The sequence below is a fragment of the Tupaia chinensis genome, unplaced genomic scaffold (genome assembly GCF_000334495.1).
Source record: "Tupaia chinensis unplaced genomic scaffold, TupChi_1.0 Scaffold000426_1, whole genome shotgun sequence".
NCBI lineage: Eukaryota > Metazoa > Chordata > Mammalia > Scandentia > Tupaiidae > Tupaia > Tupaia belangeri.
Genome location: NW_006159931.1, coordinates 2,866,595 through 2,886,736, shown reverse-complemented (window position 1 = coordinate 2,886,736; position 20,142 = coordinate 2,866,595). Strand labels below are relative to the sequence as shown.

Here is a 20,142-nt window from a genome sequence, read left to right as displayed (position 1 = left end):
GCTGAACCTGCTTTTAAAAAAGACAGAAAAAATCTTTGGAGTTCATTCTATTAACTGTCCACAAAGATCTTCCTCTCTTTAATACTGTATAGTACTCCATGAGTGGATATGATTTATTCTGTGGCCCTCTTGATGAACATGTAGGCTTTCTGCCTATTTTCGCTGCAGTGAAAACCTATATATACATCATTTTGCACAAATTTGAGTATATTAGTAGGATAAAACCTCACAAGTGGAATTACTGGGCCAGAGGGTGGGTGCATTTATATCTTTGGTAGATACTGGCCTCATAACGATTATTGCTACCAGCAATAAATAAGAGGATTTGCTCCCTTATGCACCAGCCAGTATGTTACTTTTTGATCTTTGTGAATTTAATAGGTTAAAAAATGGTATTTTAGTGTGTTTTCCCTTTGCATTTCTTTCACCATGAGGGAGAGTTTACTTCTCTATGAACTAAGTTGTTTACTTCTTTTTCTAATGGATGGATTGTTAGCTTTCTTTCCAATGGATTGTCAGTTGCTTAAAAAGCAACCCCACCCACATTTACAGAAGCCTTCATTGATTCTTGGCTGTCAGTGTAATGAGAGTTCACATTCTTTGGGCTGAGATTCAGTGCTCTCCAGGGCCAAGACCCTGCTTTACTTTTCAATCTTGTATTCCCATGTCCACTTTCTTCTCTACTTCTAGTTTCTGACAAACCAAGCTGCTCACTATTTTTTAGATATACCTGCCTTTTTCTACGTTTTTGCCCTGCTTATACTACTTGCAATGCCTTTCCCTTGCCTTTCTATCTGAAGACCTTCTCTTTATCCCTCAAAGCCCAACTGAAATACCATTTCCTCCATTGAAGCTATTGTAGAACCCAACATCAGAATTACTCTCTCCTGGTGTTGTGCTCCCTTGTGCTTATTTATAATTTGACTGGCACACTGGTCATGTTCTGCCTTGTATGGCTCTTATTTATAGTAGACTTCATATCACCTTTGTCTCTCCTACAGCCATGGAGGAGACCAAAGTGTCTTTTTTTCCTTTGAAATTGTGGTTGAGCGACCAGATAGTGCAATGGTGGTAAAAAAGGGACCCTCTGTGAGGCAATCCCATATGGGAAGGTTTCTGGTTTAAGTGTAGATACCTCCTTTGGTTGACTGGCCGTGTCTTACCCATGATCTGGGGCTGACTGGAGCTGGAGATGGATAACAATATTAAGATCCTTTTAAGGATGCTTTCTTTCTCTTTCTCGATCCTGGAAAAAATAAACTTTAAAAAATTATAGTTAAAATGCTCGTAAAGCAAAACCTACCATTTTAACTACTTGTAAGTGTAGAACAGAATGTTAAGTAAACTCATTTTGTTGTGCAATCTTCACCCCTTCCATCTCCAGTGCCTTTTCTTCTTCTCAAACTCTGGACTTATTAAACACCAACTTCTTCCTCTGACCCTGGTAGCCATGATTTTCTTTCTGTCTCTATGAATTTGCCTCTTCATGGTACCTCACAGGTACAGTATTTGTTCTTTCGTGTTGCTTGTTTCACTTAGCATAATGTCTTCAAAGCTTATCTGTGTGATAGCGTGTATCAGAATTTCACCCCCCCCTTTAGGACCGAATGACATTTCATGGCATGTGTGTTCATACCACATTTTGATGATCGCTTCATGTATTGACAGACAGTAGGGTTCTCTTTAGCTGTTGTAATCATGCTGCTATGAACAGAGGTGTACAGACATCTCTTCAAGTCCTTACTTCCAGCTCTATTGGGTGTATAACTACAAGTGGAATTGCTGCATCAGATTACAGTAGACCCCTTAACGACATTGGGGTTAGGGGTGCACCCCCCATGCAGTCCATAAACCCACATAACTTTTGACTCCCCCAAAACTTAAGTACTGATAGCCTATTGTTGACCAGAACCCTCACTGGTAGATTAACATGTATTTTGTATCTTATATGTATTACATACTGTGGTTTTTTTGTTCTTTATTTTTTATTTGTTTTATTGACTTATTTTAGTTTTCACAATAGAGCATGTGCCAGAGTGAGTTAGAAAGAGAATGCAAGAAGCCACCAGCCCTCTCCTCCTACCCTTGGAATGACCATGCCACAACCCCTTCTCCTCTAGCCTCCTTTCAGGATTTCAGGCATGCATGCATACATGCCTGGCATGATTCTCAAACTGCTGAGCTGGGATTCAAACTGCACAGCTGGCAATGTGAGATCTATTGCCTTAAACTGCACTCCACCTGCTGGCCTGATACACACTGTATTCTTTCCATAAAGTAAGCCAGAAAAAAGAAATTGTTAGTAAGAAAATCATAAGGAAGAGGAAGCACATAGTATTGGACAATATTTTTCAACATATCAATTGCAAAATATCCGAGTAGAAGTGGACCCACCCAGTTCAAATCTGCACGGTTCATGGGTCAGCTCTATAAGGCAATTCTGTGTTTAATTTGTCTGAGAAGCCACCACGCTGTCTTCCACAGCAGCTGCACCATTTTGCGTCCCCTCTATTGGTGCACAAGGACCCTAACTTCCCCGCAGTCTCACTAACACTTGTTCATTGATTTATTTTTTTACAGTAGCCACCCTAAAGTGGTCCAAAGTGACGTTTTTGCATTGTTTGGGTCCATCACAGCATATCTAGACAAGCTCTTAGTGGTCACACCACATCTCATGCTCAAAACATTGCCTCGATTTCATGACCAACTTTCCCGGGTTTCTTCTGGAAGAAGGGTCCGCACTGAAAGGCTGGATCATCTGAAGACCCAGATCAACCACCACAGCTCAGATCTTCCTTGGCATGCGTAGTATCTTTCACGGTGAAAGAATCAGACCACGCAGTCCACAGTCCAAGCTCGCCCGTGTGGTGTGTGATTTGGAGCAGCAGAAACCTCCTGCTGCTCCATCCGGCATGCAGGCTTGTCTTGGCTCTGAACTTGCAGGAGAAGAGGGGCCGGATGGCGTTCCTGTTACAATCCCTCTCTCTCAGGTGCACTTTGAACTCTCTCCCACCCTTTGATCTAGCAGCGTTTGACCACCGTTTGAAGTCAGGACAATAGGTGGAAGATGTCTGAAGCCAGTGGTCTCTTTTTCACTGGAAGGCAGGTTTAACAGCTACTGGATTCGTTGTGAATTAGCTCCTCCAGTTGGAAACCAAATCTGGAATCGTTGCCATGTCGCTTAGAAAGTCACATTGTGATCAGCAGATGCTGCTGAGTCTGGGGAGAGGGTTTAATGTGGCCTGGTCTTCATTTGTGTGTGTGTGTGTGTGTGTTGGTTTCTTGCCAGTCGTGCAGTACTGGCTTTGACATTTTTTATCTTTCCGTTGATTGCTTGGTGTACACTGGTATCTTTAATCCCGGGAAGCTATTGATTCGCATACCTGTTTTTATGATGATCTTTAAACGTTCTGTATCTCTCACTACGTTTCCCTCCTTTTTAGAATTTCGTGCCGTCTTGGGGGAGGCAGACCTCGCTGACGACAGCCGTGACACCCAACGCCCAGCAGAGCGTGGCTTACAAAGACTTCATTTACTTCACCGTCTTTGAAGGGAACGTGCGCAACGTGTCTGAAGTCTCCGTCGAGTATTTATGCTCTCAGCCTTGTGTTGTCAATTTGGAAGCGGTTGTTTCATCTGAGTTCAGAAGCAGCATTCCCGTGTACAAAAAAAGGTGGAAGAATGAGAAACATCTTCACACTAGCAGGACGCAAATAGTGCATGTGAAATTTCCAAGCATTATGGTGTACCGCGATGATTACTTCATCAGACACTCCATCTCGGTCTCTGCAGTGGTGCTCCGCGCCTGGATTACTCACAGATACGGCAGTGGAGACTTGAATGTGAAGTGGGAGGAGAACTTGCTCCACGCTGTAGCAAAGAATTACACTCTGCTCAAGACAGTCCCGCCTTTCGAACGCCCTTTCAAAGACCATCAAGTGTGTCTTGAGTGGAACATGGATTACATATGGAACCTTCGGGCAAACAAGATTCCACAGTGTCCTCTGGAAAATGGTAGGTCATCTGCCTTGCTAGGAACCCAGCGGCAGGAGAAAATTCTTTTATAAAGCAGTGGGGGACGAGAAAGACAGAGGAACATGCAAGACTGTCATGTTGGACTTTGGAGACACAAGGAGAAAAGTGAAAAGGGGACAGAGGAGAGGAGAGGACAGAGATGAAAGAGAGAGAGGCAGAGAGGGAAATTAAGATCTGCTTGAAGTTGGCCAAGAGGATAGGTGGCATTGAAATAAGAATTGGAAGGTCCCACTTCCCCTCCCTGCAGTCCCCTGAGGCTTCCATTATGTTTAAGCAGAATGTTTTCTCTGGAGGAGAGGAAACTGGAGGAGGTCCACGCTAACTCCTGGCTCAGCCACCTTCTACCTGAGACTCTTGAGGCTCAGTTTTCTTTCCTATAAAATAGGGATAATAAATCACTCCTTTGGAGTAGCTTAGCGAGGGCTAAGTACTTAGCGTATCATCTGTTCTCGTGAAAACGCATGAGATGATAACGGAGTTTAAACTCTGACTTTCCTCCGAAGGGCAGGACTAATACCAGAGGCTCCCGTGCCTGTCTGTGGTGTCTCCTTAAGCACAGGGGTTTGAGATCTCTGTCATGTTTTTAAAGGTAGAGGCTGAAGTTCTCTCTATTGGTGTGAAGAGTATTTTTCTTTAGGACTGCTGAGCACTGCCGGCTCTTTTCCCCACCCTGAGATGAGGAGCCAGCCTGGGTGTGCTTCCCAGCACCCTCCCAAGGTCTGGCAGTGTTTCTGAAAGTGCAGCCCTAGGACCCACTGTGACATAAGCCAGGCCCCATCTTTAACCTACTCAGTCAGGATCTTTGGGAGGCAGGGCCTGGGAATTAGCATTAAGACAGTATTTATTGGGCCAGCAGGTGGCATAGTGGTTAAGGCGCTGGATTCCCACACGGCCAACCACAGTTGAAGTCCTGGACCCACTGGCTTGAAACTCATGCCAGGCGTCTGTGCATGCATGCCCAAAATCCCAAGAGGAGAATGGAGGAGAAGGGATTACAGCATGGCCATTCCCCCCGAGGTGTCTTTTTCTCTCTCAATCTTTCTCTGTGCCTCCAGTGAGTACACACACCCTATAGCAAAAATCTCTCTGAAAAAGGCAAAAATATATATATTATCTATTTCATGAGAGTGAGAGATGCAGAGAGAGAAGGAAAGAGAAAGATAGGCATCCTGAACAGGGTCCCACACTGTGACCCACCCTGTCTCAGCTGACCCTGGTCTTGGGCATGTGCATGCACGTCTGCGTGCCCAAGGAGGTGCTTGCATGCAAACCCACGTCTCTCCCATGTCAGCCCAGTTGCATTACTGCTGTGCTACCAGCTGGCCCCGGAATCAGCACGTTAAGTGCATTCTTTGTGATTCTGATCCATGCTATAAACCTCGAGAATGTCTGGGCCGGGGACAGAGCTGGTGAGAGTTTGACCTCAGAGTTACTATGGCTGGACCCCCAGGCAGGGTTGGTGGGCAGAGGACCAGGGCCTGTGGGAGCAGACCCTTCAGCATGATGTGTCTGCCACCCCCTCATCTTCCACAGGGCTGGTTTGGACAAGGTGACTTAAGGACACACGCTCTAAATCCTCCCTCTGCGATCAACTTCTTGTCACCTCTGGGACATGATTTCTGTCAGGCGGTCTCTGGGGTCACAGTGACGAAGGCTATTTCTAGGCATTGCCCAAAGCAGCTCTGCATATAGGGAAACGAGAAGGACCTGTACAACCGCGTATTGTATTTGGTCAGAGGCCAGCACATTTGACATTTTTAAAAACTATTTTGAAATAATTATAGACTCACAGGAAATTGCAAAATGGGTCCAGAGTCCCGGGAGCCCCCAGCTTCTTGCCCCAGCTCCCCACCGTGGTAACGTCTGTAACGCCAGCATAACATCAAGTCCAAGAGCTGACGCTGACCTGCTCCTGCTAACTGGACTGCAGACCTTGTTCAGGTGTGACTGGGTTTTACATGCACTCCTGAAGGTGCATGTGCGTACACACTCCCACGTGTGGTCCTATGCAGGGGTATCCTCCTGTTTTCAATAGCCCTGGTTCAAGTCCGGCTTATCCCGTGTGTGTATGTGTGTGTGTGTGTGTGTGTGTGTGTGTGTGTGTGTGTGTGCTGCTTGTAGTACACAGCTATCTAGAAGAAGACAAATTCTTTCTGTGTGTTTGCATGGTGGGGTAGGCTGGGGTGGGTAATTTAACTGTCTAAGATAAGTGGAACTACATGCATTTCAATGATCCATGAGCGTCTTTCTTCTGGGCAGAACTCCACACTAGCGTCGGTCTGGAATGCCTTCCACAAGGGTCCCTCATTTGTTAAGGAGAGGGAGGGGGGGCCACAGTTTTCTCTGCCTCTGACTTCATGGGGCTTAATGATTCCATTTCATGTTTGGCAAATCATGTATTTCTCCTTGAAGAATGACTTGAGTTGTGAGCTGGAACTTTGCAAAGGAAATCATTTACGAACTGCCTCAGTTCTCGGGGCACCTGGACGTGCCCTTCAAATGTGAAATATCTTTTCTTTCTTTGGCTGTTTCTTCCCGTATTCATAAGGGTCATGAATAGCGCAGCGGGAATTTCCTCCTCACCTTCAGAGCATTGCTTTTGGGGTGAGAATTAATCTAATAAAACCAGAACCCAGAGCAAGGACCCTTCCAAGAGCTCAAGTCCCCGGAAGAGGAGGGGGATTTCGTGCACCCTCGAGCCAGCCCTGTGCACACAGTTGTGATGTGTTTACCACAAAAGGAGCACATTCCCTCCCTTTCTCTCCAAGACAGGTCAGCGCTGCTGTGTCCGCGTGGTGTCCGGGACCTTTGCTCTGGGTCCTGGCTGTGGGGTGTAGGGGCCAGGCCTCTGGCTTGTTGGAAGCAGGGCTTCTTTATTCAGCTCTCAGTGAGCAGGAGTCCAAGCCGAACCACAAGGCATCAGCGAGGCACAGCGCAGAGCTATGGAAGCATCTGTCATGCCTGGTCCATCTCAGTCCGTGGCCAGCACTGATGTGGGGTCTGGGGACATATGTGCAGGCCGGTGCCTGGTGTCCTGTGGCAGCTCCGCCTTTGCCCTGAAGCTCCTCCTGACTCGCTTTCATTTTCTTTTTATTTTCTTTGTCGTTGGTCTAGACAGTCAAGGTCCCCGTGTGTCCAGGCTCCCGGAGTGTCAGCATGCCCTCCCGCACCACTGGCTTAGCTCAGCTCCCAGGAGGGCAGCCTATGCCAGACATGGCTCCATGGCACTTCAACCCCTCTGCCCAGACCCAGGCCAGGCCACCAGTCTGGTGTTTGGTGGGGACACCGCAGACTTTGCCCGCCCTGTGGGTAGAATGAGGCCAGACACGTGTGTGCCAAGGCTCGGCCCCGTGCCCTCTAGGTGCACCTGTCCCTGCTGCATTCTGGGCACACGGGGCGTAGGCGGCTGGAGGCACCTGTGGCCTACCTTACGTTATCTGTTTCCTAGGGAGAGGGGACCGGGCGTGACCTGTTGCCCAGTCCGAGTCACGTGTGTGCCTGACTCGGTTGTGAGCTCACTGAAGGAAAGAAAGCAGCCTCACAGGCCAGTGACTCAGGCCGCAGACCAGGCACCCACCTGACTTGTCGTCTCCTCATACCTGTGGTGACAGCCCCCCGGTGTTGCTTCCACTGTGGTCCGGGCCTCGTCCTCATCCTCCCCTCTGGACTGCTGCCACTGCCTGCAGGTCACCCCTGAACTTTGCCCTGCTCCCCACACGGCAGCCAGTGCAAGCTGATCACATGACTCCCTGCTCGGAACCCCCTGTTCTCCTGCTGTGGTCACGACCAACCCTGGCTAAGGGGTCTGTCCCTCATCCCTTGCTGGCCATGGCTCCTCCCATGCAGCCCCTGCCCACCTGTTCCCGCTGGCCTGCCTGCTTCTCTGCACACACAGAGTTCGTTCCCGCTCTGGGTCGTTCCTGTGACTCTTCCTTCCAGCGGAGAAGTGCTTCTCCCTGATGTCTACGCACTCCCTGCCTTACCTGGCTCGTCCCTCTGCTCAAACGCCACCTCAGGGACGGCTTCCCTGACCCCTTCTCTAGGAAGCCCCCACGGCCATCATTGTCTACCTTTATTTCCCTCATGGCCTTATCACCACTGGGTGCTGTAATTAGAGATATCTAATTGCTGCTTCACCTGCTGACTATCTCTCACACCAGTTCAGAAGCTTCCTGAGGCCAGAGGCCTTGTTGGGTGCGTCCTGGTGTCTCCCACCATGCCTGCATGCAGTAGGTGTGCAGCCAGCACTTGGCTGAGTGAGTGGACACTTGGCCTAGGGAGGGGACATTTTTCTCTCTTAGGCCTCATGTGAACATCGCACCGTGGCAACACGTTGGTACCCCCTCCCCCCCGCCCCCAGTGGTGTTGCCACGGTAGGGCACAGGTGTGGCTGTGTGCTTTCCCCGGGGCCTCTGGCTCGCACGCTGCAGCTTCACAAGAAGGACCATTTGGGCTGTGCCAGTTATGGCCGTCGGCTCCTGTTCAGAGATGCTCTTTCTGCAACTGAACGAGCTCAACGTTGGCTTTGTAGTTTGAATCTCTGATTCCTCAGCCCAGGCCTTATGACAGCGGTTCCCTTTACCTAGAATAGGCACCATTCCTGATTCCCTTACCCAGCCTCAAACCCATGAACCAAGACCTTTCTACATTAACATCTTCCATGTCTTCCTGGGAAAATGTTACCTGTATTTCAACAGCCAGTTCAAACTTCCAACCCTCTTCCACCCCCCACACCGAAGGTTGTGTTTCGTTTTGTTTTCAATTTCCACAATTAGAAATTAATTCTCACTATTGGACTTCCAGAGCTCATGATAAATACGGTATTTATCATGCTCAATTCAGTTAAGCAAAGATTGAGCACCTATTATGCACCAATCTCTTTAGTAAGTCTGGAGGCTCAAAGATGAAGACATGCTCTGTTTAAAGCGCTTGTGTGGGAGGTCAACATGGTCACTAATGGTGGCAGCCACCTCTCATTACTGAGCGCTCACTCCGTGTCAGGCACCATGCTAATTGGTGAGTATCTAATGAGTATCTATTTTAATCTGCTCTGTACTCTACTGTCATGTTTACAGAGGAGACTGACTCAGAGCGTGACTTGACCGAGATCACGTGGCTACTCATGTTGGAGCTGGTATTTGAACCTGGGTAGTTTGGTTCCCAAACCCATCACTTAACCATTAGGCAGTACTGCCGGATGAAGCGAGGAAGCTATTTATTTATTTATTTATTTATAGTCACTTATTCATTGAAAAAAGTTACTACGTAATCTTTCTGTGTTGCGTGATTTGCTAGACTTCTTTACAAGGAGGCACTTTTGAACAGAGACTTCAGGGATGAGTAGAGTTTTCAGTCGGAAAAGGAATGGAGGGAGGGGTAGAAAAGCATCCTAGTAGAAAGTGTGAACCAATGAAAATGCAGCCAAAGAAAATGCAGCCCAGTGGAGAAGTACCAGGGAGTCCGCATCGTCTGATGTAAGAGATGGCAAATAGGTTTTTCTCTCGCCCACCAGCTTGGGTTGATTGGGGGTGACTCCTTAGGGTGTGGTGTGGAGAGAGATTCCGAGGCCAAATCCGCACTTCATAAGAAGAATGCCATGTTAATTGATCACCATCTCTGTGGAGTGGAGAGATGAACTAGCAGCTTGTTTGCTGGGTGTTTGTTCACAAAGGTAGACTCTGAGAGGTGAGATGGGAGATTTGAAAAATAAGCCTCTCATCTCAGTTTTCTGCTGCTGTATCAGAATACCACAGATTGGGTAATTTATGAAAAAGAAAATGTATTTCTTACAGTTCTGGAGGATGAGAAGTCCAAGATCCAAGGGCTCATATTGGCAAGAGTCTTTCTGCTGCATTAGCTCATGGGGGAAGATAGAGGATGAGAAGGATGAAAATGAGGGAGCAAGAGAGGGACGAACTTGGTTTCATAACAACCCACTATGTGATAATGAACCACTCCTGCAATGATGACATTAACCCAGGAGGCTGGGGAGCTCATGGACTAATCACTTCTTATCAATCCCACCTCTTAATACCATCACAAGAGCAATTAAATTTCAACGTGAGTTTTGGAAGGAACATTCAAACTGTAGCATATGGCCCATGGTCTTCAAAAACTCATGTTCTTTTCACATACGAAATACATTCATTCCATCTTAATAACGCCAAAAGTCTGAACACATTTCAGCATAACTCAGAAATCCAAAATCCAGTCTCATGAATCACATACAAATGGATGAGACTCGAAGCATAATATGTAGACAAATTCCCTCCAGCTGTGAGCCTGAGAAAGCAAAACAAGTTACCCGATTCCATTATACAATGGTGGGACATGCATAGAATAGACATTCCTATCCCCAAAGGGAGAAATCAGCAAGAAAAAAAGGAATAACAGGCCCCCAAGAAGCCTATAACCTAATTAAGAAGACATTAAGTCTTAATACTCCTGAATAATTTTTCTCGATGAGCCACCCACTGGATACACTAGGGCAGAGTTTGAGCATCTAAGGTCTTGGGCAGCTCCCCAGGCTGTCTCCTGCTTCAGCACTCTTGGGTTAGAGTCTCAGGCCTGCAGCCTTCCCGAGGTGGCAATGCATCTGAGTAGCTCTACAGTCTGGGTCTCTGGTGGGCCTCCTTCCAAACCTCCACTAGGCGTCATCCTGGTGGGTCTTTCTCTGATGGCTCTGAGCCCATGCATCTGGCATGACCCCATATTTCCTCTAGGAATTGCTCTCATGGGTCTCTTCCACTGCGACATATGTCTGCATGGGCCCCCTGGTTGTCTGTGATGTCATCTGAAATCTGGGTGGAGGCTGTCCTGTGGCCACAGCTCTCGCGTTTTCTGTACCTGCAGAACTAGCAGCATGTGGATGCTGCTATGGTTTATGACTCGTGTCTTCTGGAGTAGTGGGTGGAAACACACCGGGACCCATCTGAACCATGGCTGCGGTGCTCAAGGCTCCCTGAGCTAGAATGCAGGGAGTGGAGACCAGGTGGGAAGTAAGCCCATGGAGAGGCCCCGGGCCTGTCTCCTGAAACAGGAGAGCTCTGAGCCTGTGATGGGAGAGTCAGCCTCGAAGATCTGGAAATGGTTTCAGGGTCCTTCTCCCATCATCTTGATGTTCCCTTTTCTCTGTTCTACTCTTAGCAGTGGTCCCTGGCCGCTCCCCGGTTTGCTCTCTCTAATACACTTTTCATTCTTTCCATGGCTAGGCTGAAAATCTTTGAAATGCTTCCACTCTGGTTTTTTTGTTTTGTTTTGTCTTGTTTTAGGTTTAATTTATTTATTTCTTCCATGAGAGAGAGAGAGACAAAGAAAGATAGAGAGAAGAAGAGGCAGAGAGAGAGAGAAAGGGAGACATCCCTGACAGGGTCCTCATGCCAGAACCTACCCCTCACCTCAGCCAGCTAGGATCATGCACAAATATGTGCATGCATCTGGCATGTACAGGGAGAACTCAGGATGTGAACCTGGGACCTTCCCATGTGACCTCGGCATTGTGGAACACTGAGTGACTGCCGTACCACAGTGGCTAGCCTGCTTCTCCTATAATTATAAATTCCAAGTCATTTCTTTCCTCTCATGTCTTATTATTTGTAGTTAAGAGTACCCATACTGCTCCTTCAATGTGTTGCTTAGAAATTCTTCCACCAGCTACCCAAGTCTATGGTGCTGTAGTTCCGTCTTCCATAGAGCCCTTGGGCATGGACATAATTCAGCAAAGTTCTTCACCACTTTATAACAAGGATGGCTTTTACTCTGGTTTCCCTGGGCGTCGTGTCTCAGGGTAGGTCTGACATCTCCCTAGAATGACCTTCGCTGGCCATATTTCTGGCCACATTCTGATCATGACATTCAAGCAATCCCTAAGCCGTTCCAGAGTTTCCCTGCCTCTCTTCTCTTGAACCCTCACCAGAACATGCCATAACGCTCTCTCCCCAGCAGTCTGGGTTTTTTCTAGCCGACTCTTCTAAATTTTCCAGCCTCTAGCCATTTCTGTGTGTCACAGCAACAACTGCATTCTGGCATGAAAACGATCTGGCCAGGGTTCTCCAGAGGCAGCACAATGAGGGGATTTGTTAGTGGGATCGGCTCTCACAATCATGGCCACTGAGGAGTCTCCAGCCAGACCATCTGCACGCCGGGCCCTGGGCTGCCAGGAGCACTGGCTCATTCCAGGGAGCCCTTCCTAGCGGGAAAGCCAGCTTAGACTGCAGTTCAAAGGTTCTTAAACTCCTTGCCAAAAAGTCTTAACTATTCTGCCCTGGTGAATATTCCTCTGATCTTCCCGCCGGGATAAGAAACTCTGGGGTGAGGAGTGGCTGCAGTAAAATGGGCCACTCTGCAAGGCTGACCCCCCTGGAAAGGTTCTAGGTTCATGTCCAGAGATCTCCCTGCACACGCATGCCAGCGATCCAGGGTTAGCTGGAGCTGGAGGTGGACCGTGGTCTTGAGACCCTTTTGGGGGTGCTGTCTCTTGGTCTCTCTTTCTGTCTCTGTCTCTCTTGCTCGTAGACGGAATAAATAAAACTTTAAAACAACGATAGCAAACAAGGCCAGTCAAGTGTGGTGGTGAAAGCAACTGGACCCTATATGGCCAACTGTGTGGTTCAAGTCCTGTACCCAGTGGCTCGAGGGACACTCCGGGTGGGTGCGTGTGTGTGTCCCCAGAATCCTGAAAGGAAGAAGACATTTAGGAGGAGAGGTTGCAGAAAGTGCTCTCTCTCTCTCGCTCGCTTGCTCTCTTTCTCTCTCCAGTCAGTGCATGTGCTGTCTGGCAAAACTAAACAAAACCCAAAAACCACTGGGGAAACAGCAGTTTTTCTCCTTTCCCCCTCTCCTTTCTCTTCACTAAAACTTTATTCTCATCTTCAGAGCCATTGGATTGGAAGTACGATTTCTCTTTCTCTCTCTCTCTCTTTCTTTTTTAATTGCCAGCGTGCTTACCAGAAGGGGGGTCACCCACTGAGGCATGGCCACGTCCCAATTAATCCCTTCTCCATTATTTCACCCCGCTGGCATTTCGGGCATGGAAGCACACACGTGCCCAGCATGTTGTTCAAGCCACCAGGGCTGGGATTTGAGCTGTCCTCAGCCACGTGGGATCTGACTACTTTAACCGGTAGATTATAGAACCTGCCCAAAAGTATGATTTTTTTTTTAATGATAAAATCTCATTACGGCAAAATGATTGAAAGTTAAGCCACGTGTTGGAACCAGGCTTGGCTTGTCTCTGTGAGAAGACAGTGTATGCAGCAGGGTCTATTTAAGTCCAATGACGGGATGATACTTTTGGTAATTATTATCTATATATTTGGCAGTTAAAAAAAAAAAAAAGGCCCAGTTCCTTTTTTCCCCAGTTAATCATGGTAGTCTAGATTTTTCAGTAATAACACTAATTAATGCCTAGCATCTGCGTTGCCCTTTCAGATTTTCAAAACACTTTTTCCATGCACATTGTCTCATTTAATCCTCATAATAGTCTCAGGGGGAAGACAGTGTTGTTCCCAACCTCTTTTTTTTTTTAAGAATTATTTTATTTAACTTTATTTATTATTATATCATTATTATTTTTCAGTTTGATCAGAGAGAGAAAGAAGTAGTGAGAAAGCAAGCCACCAGGTCCGAGACTTGAACTGTGGTCGGCCATGTGGGAGTCTAGCGCCTTTAACCACCACGCCACTTGCCGGCCCCTCTCAACCTCTTTTTAATGAAGGGGGAATCCTAGACTCCAGGAGTTGGTTTAACTGGAGCGCAGACTTCTGGATTCTTCCGACTTGGCTATGCCGCCTCTCTGAAAAATGCTAATGCGGTCCCTACCCAGGTTCTAAATTAGAAAGACTACTTTTGTTAAAGTTAGATTTTTATCAATGTGAATCATCTTGTTTGCTTCACCCACTGGACTTTGCTTCTGTGAGGTGAATGGGGCCACGCTGTACCACCTCAAGGCTGAGGCAGGGAGGCCTCGGAGTGGGCCAGGCTCCTTCTAACTATCTTCATGGAAACACTCAGAACTTTCCTTCTCTCCTTTTTTAGCTGGAAAAATAATACATGTACCAGGTTGAAAAAAATTTGCATGGTGAGAAAAGGCTTAGAGGTGGAGTAAGTGAACTCACTGCAGTCCTCCGGTCTTTTCCCAGAAGCACACTGAGTACCAGCACTTTCCGTGTCTCCTTCCAGAATGTTCTGTGCACAGAGAAGCACTAGGGTTGCTACCCCTTCTCTTCATGTGCAAATAAGAGGACACTAGAGACTCCGCCCTGCACACAGGGGCAAGACCAGAGATTTCCCGTGTCTGTGCACGCCCACACCCTCACTGTCTTCGACCCCATTGCCTGGCCATAATTCACTTACCTGTCTTCTGCTGTCAGTCGGGCAGGTCATTGCTGTCTTTCTCATCTAACAAGGCCTCACTGAGGACCCTGTACATAAACCGTTGTGCACACACGTGCTTGGAGCACAGGTTTCTAGAAGTGGACTTCATTTTGTTCTTAAGATTCCGGGTATTGAATGTTCCACAGACTTCTTTAGTAACCCACTTCACTGCCTACTCTGCTTTTTGGAGAAAACCCTGACCTAAATTATATCTGTCAGAAAACAGAGTTTTTAGTCTGAGGCTTTGACTTAAAAAAAAAAACAAAAAAACACCCGATTATCATTGCCTTTTCAATGTCCTGTATTTGGAAAGTATTTTTGAGTTATCGGTGTTCTGGCCTTCCTTCTCCAGGTTGAAAAAAATCTTACCTCTGTTCCCCCCTGGGCCACTTATAGTGATTCCCTGCGTGGAGACTGTCTCTATTTATTTATTTATTTATTTATTTATTTATGGAGAGGTTTTTGCTATAGGGCGCATGCTCTGGCCAGAAAGACAAAGAGAGACAGACAGACAGAAAGTGAGAAATCACCCCCGAGGGGGGATGGCCACACTGCAATCCCTTCTCCTCCATTCTCCTCTCGGGATCTTGGCACACACTCACACATGCCCGGAGTGAGTTTAAGCCACCAGATCTGGGTCTTGAACTGCAGTTGACTACATGAGAGTCCAGTGACATAGCCATTACGCCAACTGCTGGTCCATTTTCCTTTCTTTCTTTCTTTCTTTCTTTCTTTCTTTCTTTCTTTCTTTCTTTCTTTCTTTCTTTCAGAGAGGTTTTTGCTATAGGGTGCACGCGCTCACCAAAAGGAGAGAGACAGAGAGACAGAAAGCGAGAGAGTTCTCACCCTCAGGGGGATCTGTCTCTAACGTCTCCACTGTGATCTACGGATCTCAGCGGCATCATTATGCATGTGAAACATGTCCTGAGTGAAGCTTTGCTCTGTAGAGTTGGGGCCTTTCCCAGAGCAGGGTGTCCATGTTAGGGTTCTGATCACTCAGCCGAACTAGAGTGGCCACCATGCCTCCCACCCCATCCAGGATGAGCCTCAGAATATTTAAGAAGCAGTCAGGAGAGGGGCCCTGCAGTGGACCGGGGCGCTGGCCTTAGTGCTGAAGCAGGGTGGTGCTGGAGGCCCCTGGAAGCCAGGCTCTGACCCAAAGGAGGGGCCAGGTGGGCTGTGGGGCATTGGAGTTTCAAGGCAGCATTGGTAGCTAACCCACAGGAATATTTCAGTGAGGAACCACCTGCATATCCGCACAGGGGCAGGCCGCTAGACTCCAGCTGTAGCTCTCCCTGGGAGGACGTGGAGATGGGATGTGGTAGAAAAAGCCCATTGGTTTGGGGGGAGACCAGGTTCAAGTCAAAGCTGAGTCTTTCATTCGCTGCATACCTTCAGCTAGACACTAATGCTTTTCTTATCTACAAATGAAAGGGTTTGCATCATATGATATCATATGCCTCTTTTAAAATTTCAGGAATTAAAACAGTCAAGGGGGAAGGGTTTTAATAGGAACTGAGGGGCTGGCAAATGGCATAGTGGTTGTGTCGCTGGACTCCCACGTGGTCGGCTGCCAGTCAAGTCCTGAACCCAGTGGCTTCAAACTCACACCGGGTACATGTGTGTGTGTGCCCAAAATCCTGAGAGGAGACTGGAGGAGAAGGGATTGGGGCATGGCCACCGCATGGGGGGTGATTTCTCGCTTTCTGTCTCTCTGTCTCTCCAATGAGTGCATGTGCCCTATAGCAAAAATCTCCTAAAAAAAACAAAACGGGTACTGATTTCCTCATGTTTTGTGTTTATGTCTGAATGATGCCTTCGAGGTAAACCAAAGAAGTGGATCTGGGGGAGGATTTGGAAGAAAGACTTTCACTGGGGTTACACAGCCTGGTACACATTACCGAATTTGAGGAAGTTTAGAGGGAAAGTGAGACAGCTCCTAATCTTGCCTTGTATTTGTTCATTCATTCATCTTTCTTTTTTTTTCCCCATGACAGGGTCTCATTATGTTGCCCAGGCCAGCCTTGAACTCACTCTTCCTGGCTAAACCTCCCCAAGTCTCTAGGGTTACAGGCATACGGCACTGTACCTGACCATAGGTGGTACTAGGAATCAAACCCAGGTCTTCCATGCAGTCCCAGCCTGTGGATCCCAGTGTCTCCACGGCACATGCCACTTGGGCTGGGCTCCATTCCCAGCTATTTATGGAGCCCAGTCAAGTGCTGGGCACTGTTCTAGGCTCTGAGGATGGGCTAATAAATGAAGTAAGGTCCCTGTCCTCATGGAGCTTACGTTCCAGGGAAAACTGCATTTTCCAGCCCATAAATTAATTGCTTATTGGTGGCCAGTGCTGGTGCACTACTCCCCATTCTGCTGTGTGGCAGACATCACTAATCGATACAGCACTCTAACCGGCCACAGTTACTAAGCAGTAGTCTGTATGTTCTGCTGGGCTCGATGCACTCTGAAGTCTTTCTCTGGGACCAGTTGGTGGTGCCGTGGCAGTGAACCAGACCATATGGGAAGGTCCCAGGTGTGCCCATCAGGCCTGTCCCATACATGCCAGGCTCTTGATGCCCCTGATCCCGTGGGCTCAAGCTAGGGGTGGATAGTGGCATAAAGACTGTTGGGTTGTTCCCCTACCCCAAGTTTGTAAAAAAGCTAACTTAAGAAAAAAAGTAAGGGCTAGCCAGTGGCATGGTAATTAAGGTGTCTGTATTGCGCATGTGCACACATGCACGCTTGTGCCCACGATCCGAAGAGGTGAATGGAGAAGAAAGGATTGCTGTGTGGCCATCTCCCTGGGGGATAGTTTTTCACTTTCCTCCTCTCTCTTCATCTCTGTCTCTCTAGTGAGTGCACGTGCCCGATGGCAAATTAAAAAATTAATAAACAAAAATATAAAGTCCTCTCCTGCTCCAAAATTCACTTTTGTTAATTACTTTTAATTATGAGATAACAACATTACACCCAGGGCAAGCTACAGTAGAACTCCAAATTATACAACTATCAAAAGTATAGATTTGGGGACCAGCAGATGGCATAATGCTTACATCACTGGACTCCCATGTAGTCGACCACAGTTTGAGTCCTGGACCCGGTGGCTTAAAACTCATTCCTGTGTGCATGTATGCCCCAAATCCCAAGAGGAGAATGGAGAAGAGGGGATTGTGGCATGGCCCCCCATCCTGGGAGGGGTGGTGATTTCTTGCTTTCTGTTCCTGTGTATCTCTCTGTCTCTCCAGCGAGCAATGTGCCCTATAGCAAAATTCTCTCTCTGGAAAAAAAAAGAGAGAGAGAGAGAGAAAAGTGTAGATTTTATAAGAAAACTGCCATGGCTTTGGCTTTGCTGGGTTTAAAAGGCATGTGTTTTTATAAATTGTTTTAGATCTTTGTTTCTGCGATCTTCCTCCCGTGGTCTCTTGGTTTGAGTTCTCTTGTTAGACCTGCTTCCCTGTGATCCTCGGGTAGAAGAGAGAGAGGCTCATCCTCACCCGCTTTTCATTCTTTCCACTCTGGAGACATCCTTTGTGAAGGCTCTTAGTGGAGTCAGGTCGAGCCGAATCAAGCCCCGAGTTTCTGCCACGTGTCAGATACCTCACAGCCATCTCCCACAGAGGGCTTCCTGGGGCTCCAGCATGGCCATCTGGTCTCCTGTGCTCCACTCAAATGGAGGATGCTAAACCACGGTTGAGCTGAGAGCAACCTCTTCGGTGAATTTTTCTCCCCAGGTTCTGAAGATGCCTCTGCAGTGTTTCCATTTGTGAAGCCGTGCTCCTCCTTATTGAGGGGGGAAAAAAAAGCTTCAAGTCTTTCTGTTTAAATTGGTAATTCCACCCTTGGGGGTTCCCAAATGCATCCCGACCTGTAATGAAACAGGTAGATTTATGGACATTGGGGGGAAACTGGCTTACGAATCCTACTAAATATATACGCAGGGCCCGAGATGCTAAAACCTGCTCTTACGCTTTCTAAACCATACTGAGCCAGAGGTGCCTCTCTGTAATACACAAGCTACTTTTTCTTTTTGGGAATGAGAACTGAGATGTCTAGCATGTGCAGTCTTGGTATCTGGTGACGTATGTAGAAGTCAACTCTCCTCTTCTAATTTTTTTTTTTTTGGAGAGTTGTTTTTTTTTTTTTTTGCTATAGGGCGCGTGCGCTCACCAGACAGACAGAGAGAGACATAGAGACAGAAAGTGAGAAATCATCTCCCAGGGGGGATGGTCACGCCGCAATCTCTTCTCCTCCATTCTCCTCTCGGGATCTTGGGCACGCACGCACATGCGCCCGGCGTGAGTTTTAAGCCACTGGGTCCGGGACGCGAACTGCAGTCGATTACATGGGAGTCCAGCGACGTAGCCATTACGCTAACTACTGGTTCCCAACTCTCCTCTTCTCGAGAAGCCCAGGAAAGCAGATTATTTCAACATTTCATGGCTCTTTAAACCAAGGAGCAATTTAAGAAGGATCTTTATGCCCAGGTTGAGTTAAATCATTGTTTTTACTTCAGTGGGTTAGGGAGGTTATGGGAAACCGGTCCCCATAGTAGGATTAAATATAAGTGAAATACCTCAGTTTCCCCTTCGAGATTTGTTCTGGGGGCTGGGCCCACAGTACAGTGGAGACTGCTGTGTGTAAGAAGCTGGAGGCCACATGACCAGTCAGGGCTCCAGTCCTGGCCCAGTGGCTTAGAAACACTCCAGCTCTGGGATGGAGAGTGGAGGGAAAAGGATCGTGGCTTGACTGGGTCTGTGGGGGGACTCACTCTTTCTCTCTTAATGTACATGCATGTGCCATCTGGCATTGAAAAATCAATGTGTATGGAGAGCCCTGTTTTCTAGAGCTGCAGAAAAGAATTCCTCCTCATTTGCCAACTGAAGTGGAAGACTCCTCAGTTTTAAGGGGCATTTAGGAGTATTTATGTTGGGTAATATGTTGCGTTTATGTGGAAAGTTTGCACAAAAGAAAAAAAAAAGTGTAGTCTTTTAGTTTTTTTGTTTGTTTTTGAGAGATTTTTGCCATAGGGTGCATACATTTGCCAGAAAGAGAGAGAGACAGAAAGCAAGAAATCACTCCCCCAGAGAGGATGGCCATGTTGCAATCCCTTCTCCATTCTCCTCTCGGAATTTTGGCATGCATGCACATGTGCCTGTGGGAGTTTCAAGCCATCTGGTCAGGACCTTGAACTGCGGTCAACCATGTGGGAGTCCAGCACTTAACTACTATGCCACCTGCTGGCCTCAAAATAGAGTAGTTTTAATGATAGATTCTGAGACCAGGTTCCTTGGGTTTGGATTCCTGCTCCACCTTTTTTTTTTTTAGAATTAATTAATTAATTTATTATTATTATTTTAATTCACCAGAGTGGGGAAAGACAGAGAGAGAGAGAGAGAAAGAAAGTGAGAAAGCAAGCTGCCAGGTCTGGGACTCAAACTGCAGTGAGCTTTCTGTCTCTCTGTCTCTCTGTGTCTCTCCAGCGAGCACATGCCTCCTACAGCAAAAGTCTCTCTAATAAAAGAAACTAATAGTCACCGTAAAGTGCTTAGTGTACATGCAGCGTTTAACACACGTGGGCTATAGTTTTAGGCTGTCATTCAGAGTTTGACTTGAGTGGGTGGAGGCTCCGGGAGGATGTGATTTGAAAGGGGATACTTCCGTGGAGGTAAATGGAAGGCGGTGTTTTGCTGTTTGCAGACATGCTTACCCTCCTTGGCTTTTCCTACGCCTCCA

The 20,142-nt window shown here is 47.4% G+C and overlaps 1 protein-coding gene across 1 annotated transcript in view; it reads left to right on the top strand.

The window, feature by feature from the left end:
* The window catches only part of SEL1L3 (SEL1L family member 3), a gene marked incomplete in the record, with an annotated part of 122,634 nt that overhangs the window by 14,677 nt on the left and 87,815 nt on the right, over positions 1–20,142 (top strand). The window contains 2 exon segments of the mRNA XM_014590294.2: positions 3,444–4,014; positions 20,107–20,142. Coding sequence (XP_014445780.1) covers positions 3,741–4,014; positions 20,107–20,142 — 310 coding nt within the window.